The 17,161-nt window shown below is 40.0% G+C and overlaps 1 protein-coding gene across 1 annotated transcript in view; it reads left to right on the forward strand.

Moving 5' to 3' along the window:
• Positions 1–17,161, forward strand: part of LTK (leukocyte receptor tyrosine kinase) — a 167,976-nt gene that overhangs the window by 134,587 nt on the left and 16,228 nt on the right. The window contains exons 19-24 of the mRNA XM_089523151.1: positions 301–411; positions 1,830–2,016; positions 6,278–6,368; positions 8,354–8,418; positions 9,912–10,041; positions 15,006–15,103. Coding sequence (XP_089379277.1) covers positions 301–411; positions 1,830–2,016; positions 6,278–6,368; positions 8,354–8,418; positions 9,912–10,041; positions 15,006–15,103 — 682 coding nt within the window. The remainder of the gene's footprint in view (positions 1–300; positions 412–1,829; positions 2,017–6,277; positions 6,369–8,353; positions 8,419–9,911; positions 10,042–15,005; positions 15,104–17,161) is intronic.

Here is a 17,161-nt window from a genome sequence, read left to right on the forward strand (position 1 = left end):
GCAAAGCCATAATTCCTTTATATGTCTACTACCACAACAGCTAAAGGTAGCCACCCTGTTCAAAGGTGGGGTGACTCTGGCTAATGAATCTGAAAATGATCAGCATGGAAAGCCTGTCTCTTTTCTTGTTCTGCTTATGAATTTTACAGGATTCCGTGGTTATCCATTTTGGGGACAAAATGCTAGACTAGAGACAGTTGTGCTCTAGTCAGGTTTAGCCAGCTCTGTGTATCAGAAACACTGCACAGGAGCTGTGTGCATGTTCTGATAGAGATATACTCATTTTTATGTTCTGAACAGTCCTCCGAGGACCCATCTTAGAGGGACGCTTGCCTCTCCCCCTTCTCCTGGCTGTGGTTGCTGTTGTAGTGGTGCTTGGAATGGCTCTTACTTGTGGCAGCTTATCATTTGGTAAGAAGAATTCATTATATTTCACACAATTGCTCATTTCATTTGTTCATATTTCTGGCTCTCTTATCTCTTGCCAAGGCTGTCAAGGCATAATACCGGATCCAAAAGTGAAGTGTTGGAAAGACAGGGCTGGATACAGACTTGTGCTCAGCAGAGTTTCTCTGGAGGACGTCAGTGGCATGACCGTTATTGCTGATTCCTTCTTTCTTATGCCACCCCTAAAAATTGTTCCATTGTTGGGAAATCCTCCAAATTAGGCAGGATACAAATAAATTTATTATTATTATTATTATTATTATTATTATTCACTGATTTGATTTTCATATATGAAAATTATTTTTAAAAAATGAAAATGAAAAACATCCCCCCCCCCCCCCACTGAGTAAGGTTATAAGCCCTTTTATGCATTTAATGGGATTTTTGGCATTTTGGAACTTTAATCTGTGAATGTTGTTGGCACAAGAAAACATTGCTCAAGATCCTGCATTGGACAATGTCTGTGTATTATGCAAATACATATATATAGCTGTGTCTCAAGATGCTGTCTCTCAAATCTGCCCTGTAAGCAGTGCAGCCCTCCAACATGGCCATTTCTGAGAAAGCAGAGACGATGAGTCCAGAAGCACCCAGTTGTTTTCTGTACTGGATGTGCTGGAAGGACATCTGTGCAGGGATGTCCTGAGGACACTCCAGCCCTCACTGCAGATGCTTGTCCCAGGGCATCTGTTGTTGTTGTTGGTTGCATCCAAACCTTTTCTTGCAATATCCTGCATTCTCCTCACTCCTTCCTCCCTTATGTTTTTCCTCCTCTCCTTCTCACTTATCACACGTCTCTTCTAAACTTGTGCAAAATTTCAAAAACTGAATTTCAGCATTTTCAACAATTTGCAGTCTTCTTCATTATTTTTCAGGAACTATGGTCAAAGGGCTAAAGCGCTTCAGTAATAATACACAAGTTAAACATTAGGACCTTTTGTTCTGGTGCAAACATTCCTTTTTCTCACACTTGATCCCTGTTGAATTTGTGTCCTGGAAACAATAGCTGTGTTTGACTGGTGGTGGCCATCTTAGCTAGTTCCAGAATAACACAAACACAAATGAAGATATATTTCATTTAGGAAAGTACTGGGTTAATTTAAACTTACCTAGGAGAATAGGAATGAAAAGTCCTTGATAATGCCAGGAATTCCCAAGAAATATTTCAGAATGAAGAAACATTATGTGGATCTCCAAAATAAAATCAGTTTGTGCAGGAATAAAAGTTGTGACTTTCAGATCCTTTTTTTCTTGTCTAGAGGGGCCCTGTCACATTTATTTATATTTTGCTGTGTCATTTGTTCTGTGTTGCCTAATTTTTCCTCTTTTCTTTCCAGATATTGGTTATGTCCCTCCTTTATGTCTGCATTTTTCCTTTTCAGTTTATCATCGTAAAAAGCAGCAGTTGGAAGGGGCCAGAGCCCGACTGCAAAGCCCAGAATATAATCTGAGCAAAATCCGGACTTCCACCATCATGACAGATTATAACCCCAACTACAGCTTTGCAGGGAAGGCAGCCACACTCAGTGAACTTAAGGAGATCCCACGGAAAAATATCTCCCTTCTTCGGTAAGGCCGTGCATTCTTTGCTGATTTTGGAGACAGAAACATAGCCCTGGGCCACCAGAGAATGACAACCTTATTTTGATTCTTGTGACTCTGATGTCAGTGTGCTAACCCAAAGACCTTAATTTCTACACTTACTATATACCACATACTTTGATTAGAAACAAGCCATTATGTCATTAGACTCAGTTATGCCTTAAATTTGGACCATTCATTTAGTCTGAATACATCTTTTCATGCATGGCACATATTATTTAGGGATATCTCTGAAAAATTCAGACTTGACATAATTTTTCTGGGTCTTAGTTGAAGGAGAATATTTGAATATTTTACCCACGAGGTACATAGGAATACAGATATCTAGGTCTAGCATGGAAAACACAGCAAAGTAAGTTCCAAGGAAGCCTCTCTAGGAATAAAAAGGCATTTGTCTGAAAAAGATAGCAAAGTAAGATTCAAATAAGCATCCCTAAGCAGATAATTCTTGCAACTCCTAAAAATGCCCTCCATCTGATTACCATTCTCTCACTTCTGACAATGGGAAGATCTGGAGAGAGTCTATGGCTGAAAATCCCAGCACTAAGGACTTTATCAGACAAGGAAAATTGGGGGTTTAAACGGGTTTTATCCAGCGATATTCCCATGATCATGGCAAAGATTTTCACAAATAAAACCATCGCAAATAAATATGAATTATCCTGGGAATAACCAGCAACAATTCATTAACAGGATTTCCCTGTGAATGACTTGTTGCTGATTATTCCCAGGAAAAGCCATCTTTAATTGCAATGCATGTGAAAATCTTCACTGAAATTGCTCAAATATCACTGGATAATGCCCATTTAAACCCCCGATTTTCCCCACAAGTGATACCCCACAAGCTAGGGGTAGGCAACCTTACAGAGCCGGGGGCCGGGTTGCTGTCCCTCAGACAACTGGGGGGCCGAAGCCAAAAAATAAATAATTAAATATATTTTTTTAAAAAAATTAAATATATAAATAAACCAGGACAAATGTAGGACAAAATTTTCAAATGGAAGACACTTTTTTTTAAAAAAATGGAGGACACGCGAAAAAAAATGCTGATTTTTAAAAATATGTTAATATAAATGCATGTTTCTGAGGCTTCTATAGACAATTGTCCCCCAAAGGCCCCGGCGGCAATCGGCAGCAGGACCGGGCTGGGGCCGGTCCCAAGGCCTCGCCGGGCCACATCCAGCCCACGGGCTGCAGGTTGCCTACCCCTGCCATAAGCAAACAAGAGTAGAAGCATGCCATCCTTCAAGAACATTCCTTTAGACATATGACTACAGGGAAAAAGATTTTGAACACAGAAAGGAACTAGAATTTGCATTAAACTATTGACAGTTGTTCTAAGATTTTGCCCAAATCTCCTTTTGTTTCTAAGTAGAAATTCCAATGTATTTTTTAAAAGCAGCTTGCATGTGCAAGATTGCTGCCTTTGTGATATGGGGTGAGAGGGACTACTTCAATTGTTCTATGCAACCACAGAGATTAAAACCTTGCTCTCTTTAAAACTCGGAGACTCATCTTCAATTGCAAAATGGTATATCTTGTATAAGGGGTTCCCATGTCCATGGCCAATAGAACTACAGTTGGCCCTCCACATTCACAGCTTTGATTTTTATAGACTATTTGCAAATTTGATTAGTATGTTCTTTCTAGGAATCTCTATGTCCTCCAGCCCAACTCTTCCAGAGGTTGGTCATAGAGTTGTGCTGGAGAATGTAGAAGTTCCTAGAGAAAACACTTCTCTGGGCATTTGTAGGTCCTTCAGCATCAAGTTCTGGCAGGTGTTGACCACAGAGCTCCACTTGAGGACCTAGAGATTCCTATAGAGGTGTTCGCTTAGGTAAAAAGAATAGTGGGTTTTTTTATTTGCAGTTTTTCCACTTTCATGGAGGTCCTTCTCCCCTAACCCCAGTGATTGTGGAGGGACCAGTGTATTGGTTACAAGGCCTGTGTCTCATATTGTTACTTTTCCAAACTTGACTGTGGAAAATAAGAAGTTGTTCTTTGGAAAGCATGGTATGATTTTTAATTCTTTGTACTCAGTTTGTTGAAAAGGCTAGTAATGGATCAGTAACATTTGACATAAGTGTCACCTGCAAAATTTTCAGCAGGTAGGTTGCAACTGACTCATTGGTTCTAGACATGCCCCATGTTCCCAAGCTTCCTGGGCAAATGTTAACATTAAATTTAATTTAAAAAAAGAAAATAGTCTAGTTTGAGCTAACATAGCTCTCTCGTTGACTGGTGTTCCCATGAAGAAAGTTCCTTAGATACATAATTACTGCTTTTTTGTTAGATATCCTGAAACAGTTTATTTTAGCAAGAATGTCTTCACATTTGCATTGTAATGCTTCCCTTTCTTTCTTCCCACTCTTTCTCATCACTCTTCAATAGAATTAATACAGTTGCAGATCTGTGACAAGGTTCTTTGATCTTAGCAACCATAAGCACCAATCATTTGCTTATGTGGAAAGAGACCATGTTGGTATAGGCAGTAAGCGTGTCAGTCAACTGGCCCATAAAGTTTTTCCTGCTAGGTTGTCACTGGGGAACCCTGGAATCCAGCCAACAGAACTGGATCCATTAATTTTGCCTTGACTGGTAATAATATAGGAGCTGACTCTATGTACATACATAGAAAGTCATTCATGTGGAGCAGTGCCTCTGGCTGCATCCACACTGTAGAAATATTCTGGTGTGACACTGCTTCAACTGCTATGGCTCAATGCTCCACTCAGGCACCACAACAAACTACAATTCCCAGCCATTCCATAGCATTGAGCCATGGCAGTTAAAGCGATACCAAACCAGATTATTTCTGCAGTGTGGATGCAGCCTAATATAGTTCTACTAGGTCAGAATAAAATATCCTCTGAAAAAGCTTATGTTCATTAGCATCTTCTAGATCCCACATGAAAAAACAACAACATGATTGTAAGGAACTTGGTTGTTATCCATGAAGTCAGTACTGATTGATATTCAATAAAGTAGCTATTTTACATGATACCCAACCGGCACTTTGTGCTGACCTGTGAGTGGAGTCAGGGTGCAGCATCCTGATGCTGGACACCCTGCCCCTGCCCCCAGGACATCATAATGTTGCACATTGTTCCAGATGGCATGTGGCATCATGGCATGCCTCCGGTGCTGCATCCAGATGATGCAGTGCAGATGAGGCGCCATACAGCTGTGCTCCCATAGCTATGGCACCCTTTGAGGGTGTAAAAAGGAGTCACCCTCCAGAGGCTGGATTGGGGCTGTGGTGTGAGGTTGCCATGGCCCCGATCCAGCCAGGAAAGGGGACGGCTTGTATAGCCCATTAGAAACTATTTTGTTAGAATAACGTGGCCTACTAATTTTAGAACCATGGGAAACAAAACAGACCCTGGAGCAGCAAAGTATGGCCTCCAAGGCCTTATGCCTCCAACATCCCTGTTGCCCCCCCCCAAAAAAAAATCCTCCATAGACTATTGCCATCCCAAATAATTTGGGGACTTTTTGCTACATTTTGGTGTCTAGGGACCACCCTCCCCATTTTTAGTTTTGTAGAAGCCTTTCTTTAGCCTCAACAGACCTTTCTTCAAAATATGAAGTGAACAGAGCAGGAAGACTGATGAAGAAAGGCCTGCATTAGCCTTTGAAAGTTAAGGAGAAGGCTAAAAACACTTGGACACCATAAAATCCAAGGAAGAGGAGGAGATTGAAAAATATGGCAGAATATCTGATAATACCTCCCAGAGGCTTGGGAGTACTAAGGTCTATGGGGGGGGGGGGCATTTCCTTCCCCCCATTGCGTAGAGGATGGAAGTGCCAATAATCAATAAGCCACCTTGGATACTGTCTTGGGAGAAAAATGGGATATAAAAAACGAATAAGACTTGGCCACATGTGTCCCGGTTTTGTCTGATATATTAGATATGCATTTATTATATATTATATTAGAGGATATGCACTTGGCTGTAGGTATTTGTTTAATAGACTTTAAAAGCTGATGATCATTGCCTAAAATAATTTAGACACATTTCCTACAGAGAGAGAAAGGAGCATCTGCACTGTAAAAATAATGCAGTTTGACACCACTTTAACTGTCATGGCTCAGTGCTATGGAATACTTCACAGGAGAGGTGCCTTTGGATCTTTCTACTTATAGAATACAGTAGCCTCTGAGTGTGATTCCTTGGGGACCTGAGTAACATGCTTATGCATGATTTCTGTCTTCTCCTTGCTTCAGGGCACTTGGACATGGAGCTTTTGGTGAAGTTTACAAAGGGACAGTGGTAGGAATCACAGCAGATCATAGCCCATTACAAGTGGCTATCAAGGTTAGTGTCTACATCAATTTGAAATTCTCTTTCTTACTTACTTACTTTCTTTCTGATCTTACAGCTCAGTACAAAACAACAATATAAATCCCAGGCTAAATAATAATAACAGATAAAAAGGCACACGAATAAGAAGAACAAGCAACACTTTAAAAAATAGAAAAGAGACAAAAGAAACAAAGGAAAGCTTATCTATCTTTAATGAAAAGTCCAGGCAGACAGACAGCATTGTAAAGGTAGTGAAAACAGCCCCACACAATATTTTTATGTAGGACATGCCACACCCTGGTTGCCACTTCTGAAAAGGTAGCCAGCCACCTACTTCAGTTAAAAGCTAGGGAGAAGAAAATGAAGTGCCTCAGATGAAGATCTGAACGGATTGATAAGAATTCAAGTTCAAAGCAAGCACAGCCTACTTGAGTAGTGCTGCCTAGGAATGGGGTTTGCATCTTCCATGTTTTTTTTATTCCTACATTTTCCAGGATGGGAGGAAACTTACATTGAGGGTGGAGGATGCTAGAGAGACTTTTGCATCAGAGCTTGAAAAGATTTGTTTAATTAATTCACTTTGCCACTCATTTAAGCATATACATACCCTGCCAAAAATTGTTAATTTTGTGAGAAAAACAGTTCAGTTCAGTGTTAAGCTACTTCTTGTATTGGTTGTAACATTTGAGTTCAAGCCTAGGTTTGATCAGATAATTGCATAAGACAGGGCAATTTTTTACTCAGAATACCCTAAAACACCATTTAAAAAGTGCAGTAACTTTAAAAATAGTTAGGATCTTATGTCATTCCTACTTGTTATCCAATGGGAACTTCATCACACTATTTTTGCCTTTAAAAAAGTGAACTGCTAGTAACTGCATTACTTGTAACTTCTTACTTCCAAGCTCTGCTTCCCTCCAGCCACATGACACATGGAGTGCCTTTTACCACCAAGTATCACGAGGCTTGACTCCAAACCCCATGGTCTTTGGCAGGAAATGACCAGTGGCAGCTGGTGACTCCACTGTGAGTGGGGTGGGTAATCTGCTCTGGGTTTTAGTTCAAACTTTAAAGGAACTACCCAAAGTGTTGAACCTATATAGTGGGGATAAGGTTCTTTACCTTGACTAGTTCCTTTAAAGTGTAGACTAAATTTGGATTCACTTTCCCTACCAATCTCAGAGCCACCAGCTGCTAATTGGCAAACACTCTCCATGTCTTTAGACACCAAGAAGCCTCCCCCGCCCTGTGCCAAGGAAGGCTGGCAGGGAAAGGATTTGCCCAAAGGATGCTGGGCTCCCTCCTAATGACAGTTTATCTACTTCTGAATGAGAAACTGGTAAGAGAAGGGAGGTAGAGAAACCCACCTGAGCTTTGTGAGTACTCATAAGGGAGGTCAGCCAGTCCTTGAGCTAGAGAACAAAATAGCAAAAGACATTTTCTTTTTTTTTCTCTTCCTTTTCTTTTCTTTAGTTCTGATAACATAGAGACAGATTCTAGCTTGCCTTTGTGTGGGTGAGCGCAAAAGTTCTCTGAAAACCTACTTGACTATATATATATATATATATATATATATATATATATTCCACCTCCGCAGGCTTTCTCTCTTCCTCATTCCCTGCAATCATTCCTACTTAGAAATTCCACAGAACAATCTCCTGCAATACAGTCCTCTTTGGGCTAGGAAGAGAGGTTATTGCAGATAATGAGGCTCTATTTAATGCCTTTATTATCTATGCACACAAATAACCACAAGGTTATGATCCTGTTGTTTTAAGGGTTTGTTTTTATAGCAGTTAGGTATTTTGTTGCATCTGAGTTTCCTTAGCTGCCTTGAAGCCATTTTCAGGCTTCAATTTTCAATAAAGGGAGAGGGGAACACCTCCAAAGAGATGCTCTAAGAAAAGATTTCAAGGATTCCACCTTCTTGTTAACTCATGCCAGTAATTCTGAATTCTTTTGTAATGGGTTCAGGTTTCTCTTCTTCTTCTCAACAGACATTGCCTGAAATATGTTCTGAGCAGGATGAGATGGATTTCCTAATGGAAGCACTGATAATCAGGTGTGTTTTAAGTTTCTTCTTTTCATTAGGAGGATGATATAATTAAAAAGCCACGGCTAGACTTTCATCTCTTCCTTTTAGAAGTAATAATTGGTTGAAAGTGCCAATACAGTGTTAAACTGTGAAGCCAGAGTGAGATAGGAAGATTGCCTTTATTGCCTCATCAAGCTCAGTGACCAGAACTGGAGGGGGGGGGTGACATTTGTTTAGACCCAGTTCCCAGAATTCCCAACATGCCAAATGCCTTTGGCACGCAGAGGGATTGTGGGAGTGAGAGTTCAAAAAGTCTAGTTTCTATTGTCCTTGCTATTGATCACAGCCCAGTGTTTACCACGAAGATTAGATAACAGACAGAGGACAATCTCACTTTCTAATAATATGAAATCTGGCTCTGTGTCCCAAATGAGCCCAGCTAGGATAGCACTGTGGTGACTTCTCCTGAGTGATAGTTCCAAAACGATGCTCTAGGACAATTTGCAGATTTTATCCTTTGTCTACAGAAGTGAGATTCTTGTACAATTTATTGCACATTTTTTGCACATCCAAATATCAAGTCACTGTGAGAGATTGCGTGATTTATGACTAGGCTGATCAACACTAATTGCTTTCTGCCTCTCCCTGAATGTTTGAAATAAAAACACTTCAGAGACATTGTGGGAGCTTGCCTCCTCCCACCTTCTAGCTCAGACAAGCTGCTGGAACCAAAAAGATGACAACTGTCTGCCCCCTTCACAAGCTGATGGAGCTTTGAGTGACATTTCAAGGCAAAAAAGGGCTCACTTGTACATGGTACTTTAAAAAAATCTGCCCTGGAGATACTTCAAATATGTATGAGTTATTATTTACTCCCACTCACAAAAGAACCATAAGTTCATATCTGAGACTACTTGGCTATTATGGATGTTTTACTCTTAGTGTTTGTCTTCTAAGCACCATAAAAGTATAGGCTGTATAGGGGAAAAAAGTAATTAATTGAAATTAATTTGGCCTTGGGTGAAGAGCAATACAGTGGAAGTGTATATAGTTTATTCCTCTAAGACAGATGGTGCCAACATTTTTCCACTAGTGACCGTAAACTTGCTTGTCAAAAGCAAGATTGGAGCACTCAGTTGTTCCCTGCCTCAGGATCTCTTCCCTTCTATCTTTTATGTTTCTCCTTGCAGTTCTTCCCTTTTTTTTTTACTCAATTTCATGCTGTCTTCCAGCCAGTCATTATATGACCATGACTCATTTCACTCTTCTTCACTCTTTATCCACCTTCAGATTCTTGAGTGGCTGACACATAGAGGATGGTGCAAATGTATTCTCTCTTGTTCCAGAGAGTAGCACTCAAACTAATTCAGGAAAGGGGATTTTGACTAAATATCAGATGGTCATAATGCAATATAATGTGATTTGATTAAGCAGATGAAGTCACAGATGTTGACTAATATCTAATACTGATTCTGGTTTTGCCTTTTCTATCATGTCATGGTGTGATGTATGATTTGCAGCAAGTTCAATCACCAGAATATTGTTCAGTGCATTGGAGTAAGCCTCCAGACCTTGCCTCGCTTCATTCTTTTGGAGCTTATGACTGGTGGAGATATGAAGAGCTTCCTTCGGCAAAACAGGCCTCGGGTGGTGAGTCAACCCTTGTGTCAATCTGCTTCTTTTGCTCTAATGTCTGCTAACTTGTTGACAAGAGGTTTATTATTATGCTGGCTATCTTCACATCATGAAGGAGCATGGATAAAGTAGTCATTCACTCTGTTAAAAAGTGAAAAGCAAATTACAGCCAGCCCTCCATACCCATGAATTTTGCATTTACAGATTCAACCATCCGTGGCTTGGAAATATTTTAATAAAAAATCAACAAGCAAACCAGTGCCATTTTATATAAGAGGACACCATTTTACTATGCCATGGCATGTAATGGGACTTGAGCATCCATAGATTTTAGTTCGTTGGGGAAGGGACATCCAGAAATGAAACTGCAACTGATACCAAGGGGCCACTGTACAACAAAAAAGAACAACAGGGAGAGAATAGTCTTGATCATTAGAAAACTAGACTCAGGCCTATTGGGCAATTGACATGTAGTTTGGAAGCCTATTGGGGTATTACATTGGCATAATTCCTGGTTATGCTGGCAGATATACCCTTTACAAACTTGCTTACGGAGGTTTACCATACCCCCTTGCAGAAGTGGCTCTTTATTCATCCACAGCAAAATCTTAAAAGCAGTTCAGCTTGTGGACACATTTCTGCCCCCCTCCCACTGACTGAAATGGCCATTGGAATAGCCACCAGATATATACATCATTCCTGTAGGTGTACCTATAAGCAGTTAAATTAAATTAAATTAAATTAAATTGTAAGCAGCCATCAGAGATACATGTCCTTCCATTTATAGAAGACTTCTTTAAATCAAAACCATAACATTTTTTCTAGAAAGCATGCAGCATGATTCACAAAACTGATAACACACTAGTCTGAAATCTCTCCAGTGGTAATTGTAGTGCTTAGGCACTAATATGAGCAAGATATGAACAACAGGAGCTGAGAGCACAATTCTGCTTGATTGTGGCCATTGTGGACCAAAGAAACATCAAATGTAGGTTAGCATAAGAAACCAAACCAAATGGGAGAGTTGTCATGCTCCAGTGGGTTGGTTGTTCATGGAACATTGTGCTTTATAATTGGGAATTCAAATGGCACATGTCTTTACCAAATTTGATAGTACTTTCTTTTTTCATGCTGTGATATACCCAGCCACAAAATATCACTTTCATGTAGGTGGCATGTCTCAATATTGTGTCTGGTACTGGTGGCATTTGGTGATTGTGAGTGTCTCCCTCCTCTCCCAACCTCTTCCCCTTCCTTCTATTCCCCCTTTTGACATATTGATTTCTGGTGGTTGAAAGGGAAAAATCAAGACCTGTGGAACAACGACATTGGCATCATAACCAGAACTGTAGAATCTCTGTCCTTCACATTCTTGAAGCAATAAAATTCACAAGTGTTTGCTTATTGCCCTGGATGGAATAAAAAGGATGACAAGAAGTTATCTTCTATCACCATGCCATGGCAGCATGGTATGTGTGGGGGCTTTCATGGGACCAGTCAGTTATTGAGGCCTGATTATGGAATGCTTAGGAATGCTGGGAGCTGCAGTCCAACAACATCCAGATCTTGAAAGCTATGCAGGGTCAGTCAGCTTTGGTTAGTACTTGGAATGGAGACCACCAGGGTATACTAGGTGCTGTATACTAGGGTATATTAGGAACTGTCCAAATCACCATTGAGGATTCCTTGCCTAAGAAAACACTGTCAAGATCTAGATGTTGTTGGACTTCATCTCCCACCATTCCTCAGCATTGGCTGCACCAGCTAGGGGCTGCTGGAACTTGCAGTCCAACAATAGTTGGCCTCAACAACTCCATAGAGTTCAGTGTGTTATAGTATGCACTGAAGAGAACAGGGCAGAGAAAGAGGGAGAATTAGAGTTTTAAAAGTTTTGGAATACAGTTCCCATAACCCGCATCTCAGCTATAGGACCTTTAGTCAAAACTGATCCCAGCTTGTCTTCTTCACTCTAACTTCCTCATATACTGTATCAAGATACCTCCCCTCCCCCCTCCCTTGTTTGACATTTTCTCTTTTAACTTTGATAAATTTGAATTCAGCCATTCCAAAAACAACAAAAACACCCAATTTCAACACCTCATTGGCAAGATAGCTTCCTATGTTGCTTGTTAGTCTTTTCCAGGGTGAAGATGCAAAGACTCTTGCACCCCTACTGTTTAAGTGCACTGATTCAATAAAACAAAAATACTTCCAAAACAATGAATTTCAAACAGAAGTCCCTGCCCATTGACTTCATTTGCACATGAACCAGCTGAAAATTCTCACTCCCAGGTGATTATGTGGCAAATTTCTCAACTGGTACATAAAACAATTAAAGGGGCTGAAAAATCAACAATTTGTATGTTTAGTGAACTACAACGAATGATAGTCACATCCCTTTCATTATATTTCTGTGGGTTGAACACACTTTTTAGTAGTTTTTAGGCCGCTTATCATAAGCCTTCGAAGATATATGAACTTATACTGTCCCCTCAGGAAGAAACACAGACATAGGAATGTCTGGTTTCTTAGCTTCAATACCTTTTTATCACATTACATGTTAAGATATCATTCATATAATTACATCATATTATATGACCATCAAGATGTTATACTTTCATAAGGTCTTCCATAAAGATTGAATCTTGATCTCTCTATTCAATAGGCTTGGTAATAATTAACACATGTAAGAACATCATTCTTTAAATCTATTAATATAGCTTGTTATCCATCATTATTATCATCCTCAAGTTCTTCCATAATTTTCTAGTGTCATCTGAGGCTTCATACACACATGTTCTAAAGGCTTTTACATGTGCACAACCCTGTCTCTTTTATCATATTCATAATCTTTTTAATGATATAACTTATCCAGTTACAGTATCTATTCAAATATGCATTCTCATCTGTAGAGCCATTATACATCTCTACAGAGGCTTCTGTGACAACACGGGCATTCAAAGGTTAATTCCATTGAGCATTATTAAATCTTAACAACATCTGTCACCATAAACAAGTTCACAGAGGCCTCCATCACAAACATAATAGGGCATATCTGTATTTTATATTTATTTTAGCATTTAGCACTAGCCTTACCAGTATCTCAACATGTCTGGGCAGCATGTTCAGGCCAATTGTCAGAGTATCAAGTATCAGGAACAGCATATCTGAAAGATGACATTGTTGCCTTCTCTTTCCTCATTGGAGGCATGCTGAAATGCAGCTTCCCAAGAACTCTTTCTCAGCTTCTTTTTATTCTGTTCCTATGCCCACTCAGCTTGCCTGTTCGCTGCTCAAAACTGACCAGCTTAGTTGTACACCAGAGAAATCTTGTACACTGTCTCTTATCCAATAAAAAATACATCTGTCCATAACCCTGCCAGCCATATAGTTAGAGTCATTCTTCATCTAATGTATCTGTCTCACTAAACGTAACTGTCACCATTTATTTTCCAGAATCTGTTGCCTTCTCCTCTGGACTGCAAGTGGGTTTCTTATATTTTGTTTACATTCTAGAGCATCTGGCATTCTTCCCAGAGTGACCTGTATTGTAGCCAGCTTTCACTGCCACACGCACAGAGGGAGGGAGGGAGGGAGGGAGAGCACTAACTGCCTATATTAGCTCTTATTAGGTTAAATTATGTCCTTTAAAGTTATATCAGCAGGCAAAGAAGTTGGCAAGAGAATATGTCTGGCCTGCAACAGCATCTGCAGTTGCTAGACCAATGCTTGAATGTTGTAATGAACTGGATGAGAGCCAATAAACTGGAGCTGAATCCCCATAAGACAGAAGCTCTGGTGAATAGTGGCTGTCGGGTTCAGGGACTGGGTAAACAGACTGACTTGTTACACGTCCCTGAAGGAGTAGGTGTGTAGTTTGAGAGTACGCTTAGATCCATCCCTGTCACTGGAGACCCAAGTGGAGTGTGTGCACCTTTCCTGGAGAGAGATAACCTAGCCACAGTAGTCTATGTATTGGTAGTCTCCCAATTAAACTATGACAATGTGTTTTATGTAGGACTACGGTTGAAGAAATCTCAAAAGCTGCAGCTAGTGCAAAATGCAGCAGATTGACTACTGACTAGAATGCCATACAGATAACATATTATGCTGGTCTTAAAAGAATTGCACTGACTGCCAATATGTTTCTTGTTTGAATTCAAGGTGCTTGTAAAGGTATTGAAAGCCCTAAACAGTTTGGGACCTTGATGCTTGATGGAGTTCCTCTCCCCATATGTGTCTGCCTGAGGATTAATATCTGCCCAGGAGCTCTTGAAAATGTTTATTTAAAATAAAATTTAAAAACCTGGTGCCTCTCCTTTCTCCTCCCACTGAATCTCACGCCACTCACACCATCTCTTCTACTGAGTTCCAGCAGGCAAACCCACCCCACAGACCCCTAATAATGCCCCTGGCTGGGAAGAGGCATTTAAGTACTGTAGTCTTATAGTAAAGGTACTGTTTTTATTGAATACAGTGCAGTTATGGATCTGTAACTCTATGTTATGAATCCATAATTGTGAATATCAACCATTGTTCTGAAATCCTTTGACAGCCCATACTACTGATTCTAAAATGCCATTCTTATCTTCAACCAATCCATCATCAAAATTCTTTCAGTTGGTTTGTTTTTACACATTTAAATGTAAGGGTATTTTTTTATTCAGTTCAGTATTGGAAACAGACAAACTTTACTTAGTATAGTAGCCTGCACTGTCATGTTAAGCAAATTGTTAGTATTTAATTCATTCTGATGTTTTTATATGAGGAAGAAAAAGTGGGGTTCTCCATGGCAGCCAAATCTTTACCGCTACCCCATGTAGATAATTGCTTCCTTTACTCTCTTTCTTCTCACTCATGTTTCTTTCACTTTCTCTTCTTCCTGTTTGTTTTACTAAGTTGTAAGGTGTGTTTTCCTTCCATTCTGTTCTATGCTTAATGTCCTTTGTTTTCTTCTTTCTTATTGGCATGTAATGCAGAATCAGCCATCTACTTTGACGATGCAGGACCTGCTCAACATAGCAAGGGACATTGCTTGTGGTTGCAAGTATCTTGAGGAGAATCATTTCATCCATAGGTAAGAAAGACACCTCCATATAACATTTTCTTTGAGGGATTTTTTTTTACTCCCACACAATCATAGATGAATGAACCAACATGATTTATATTTCCAAAGGCATATTTGAGGTATTCCATCTGGAAAAAAAACTTCTTTCAGATTTGGTTTTTATTTTGATGCAGCTATGGGAGTTGATGGCTCGTGTTCTTATGTTAAATTCATGCCATCTTTCAGAAAGAGTCACAAATTCCTAAAAATCCTGTAAGGAGGGTTGTAACAGAAGCAAGCACCAGGCAAGTCTCATGTTGCTTAGTTCCAGCTGAGTCAAATCAGGGCAGTCACTTTGTAAAAATGGCTGGTTACCCAAAGTGCACTGCTAGCAGTGCAGATTATTCAGTGCTAATGAGAAATAGCTGCAAGAGATTTCTCATTCTGTTTAGTGCACCTAACTAGCCAATATTACCTGTGAGTCATTTCCCTATAATGCCAAAGAAATTTGTGTTTAATCTTGTCATGCAGGAGAAAAAGTCATGCTTCCTAAAGAATCCAGGAGGTGCAGTTCTCCATTTTACATTTTTGGTGTCTGAAATGTACCCTGTAGAGGTGCCAAAATGGGAGAAATGAGTGGGTCTAGCTCCCAGAACTCAGGTAGCGTTTTGTGGGGGGAATTTCTGTTGGACACCTACAAGAATTCAGAACATCTTAGATCAGATGTTTTTATATCCACATACAGTGTTACTTTATACCAGCAGATCATGTGACAGATAAAAAAGTCAATGAGATTCTAAACTACATCAATGGAAGTACAGTGTCTAGATCAAGGAAAGTAATAGTTTCACTATTCTTTGCTTTAGACAGGTCTGACCTGGAATACTGTATCCAATTCTGTTCACCACAATTCAAAAAGGATATTGAGAGGCTAGAGTGTGTCCAAAAGAGGGCAACCAAAATGGCTAAGGATCTGGAAACCATGCCCTATGAGGAAAGAATTAGGGAGCTGGGTATGTTTAGCCTGGGGAAGAGAAGGTTAAGGGGTGATATGGTAGCCTTGTTTAAATCTTTGAAGGGTGTCATATTGAAGTCGAAGGCTTTCATGGCCAGCATCCATAGTTTTTTGTGGGTTTTTTGGGCTATGTGGCCATGTTCTAGAAGAATTTCTTCTTGATGTTTCACCAGCATCTGTGGCTGGCATCTTCAGAGAATGAAGATACCATCTTCTCTGAAGATGCCAGCCACAGATGCTGGCAAAACATCAGGAAGAAACTCTTCTAGAACATGGCCACATAGCCCGAAAAACCCACCGAAAACTGTGTCATATTGAGGTTGGAGGAAGCTTGTTTTCTGCTGCTCCAGAGAACAGGGCACGCAACAGTGGATGCAAGCTACAGGAAAGGAGATTCTACCTAAACATTAGGAGGAACTTTCTGACAGTAAGCGCTGTTCGACAGTTGAACAAACTCCCTCAGAGTATGGTATAGTCTCCTTTTTTGGAGGTTTTTAAACAGAGGTTGGATGGTAAGGGATGTTTTGTCTGTGAGCTCCTGCCCTTGTGGTCTCTTCCAACGCTATGATACTATGATTCTAAACATCTCAAGATGCTCAAATACAGTTTTTTTTATTATTATTTTTTAAAAAGTCCTCACAGAGGAAATTGGAGACATGTCTCAATGTGCCACAGAAGAAACTGTTTACTGATAGATCATTAGTGTGTCTGGCACAGAGTAGATAATGCAAACTAAACAAACTCATGGTCTGACAATATACCCTCCAATTATTCCAACTTGGATGGTACAGTCCCGATTAGTTCTCTGGCACCCCACTTTTTCAGCTGCTTTTAGAGTATCCATTTCCTTTGCCTTCTCCCAATTTCTCCCTTTGTCCTCAGCTTACTTCAGTTGCTGCAAACTGGGTTCAAAATGCAAAAGTGCTTTGCAGTCAGTTAACTCATTAGGGAAGATAGGCGAGGAGGGGACAGAGTCAGATTAGGGCAAAAGCTAACTATTGCATTTTCTCCTAGCTTGTCTGTTCTTCTTCATTAATAACTTTAGGAAGCTTTTCCACACTCTGATGTTGCTT

Source organism: Sceloporus occidentalis, unplaced genomic scaffold (assembly GCF_023333645.1).
Source record: "Sceloporus occidentalis isolate IW3139 unplaced genomic scaffold, rSceOcc1.0.p SCAF_4, whole genome shotgun sequence".
Classification (NCBI taxonomy): Eukaryota; Metazoa; Chordata; class Lepidosauria; order Squamata; family Phrynosomatidae; genus Sceloporus; species Sceloporus occidentalis.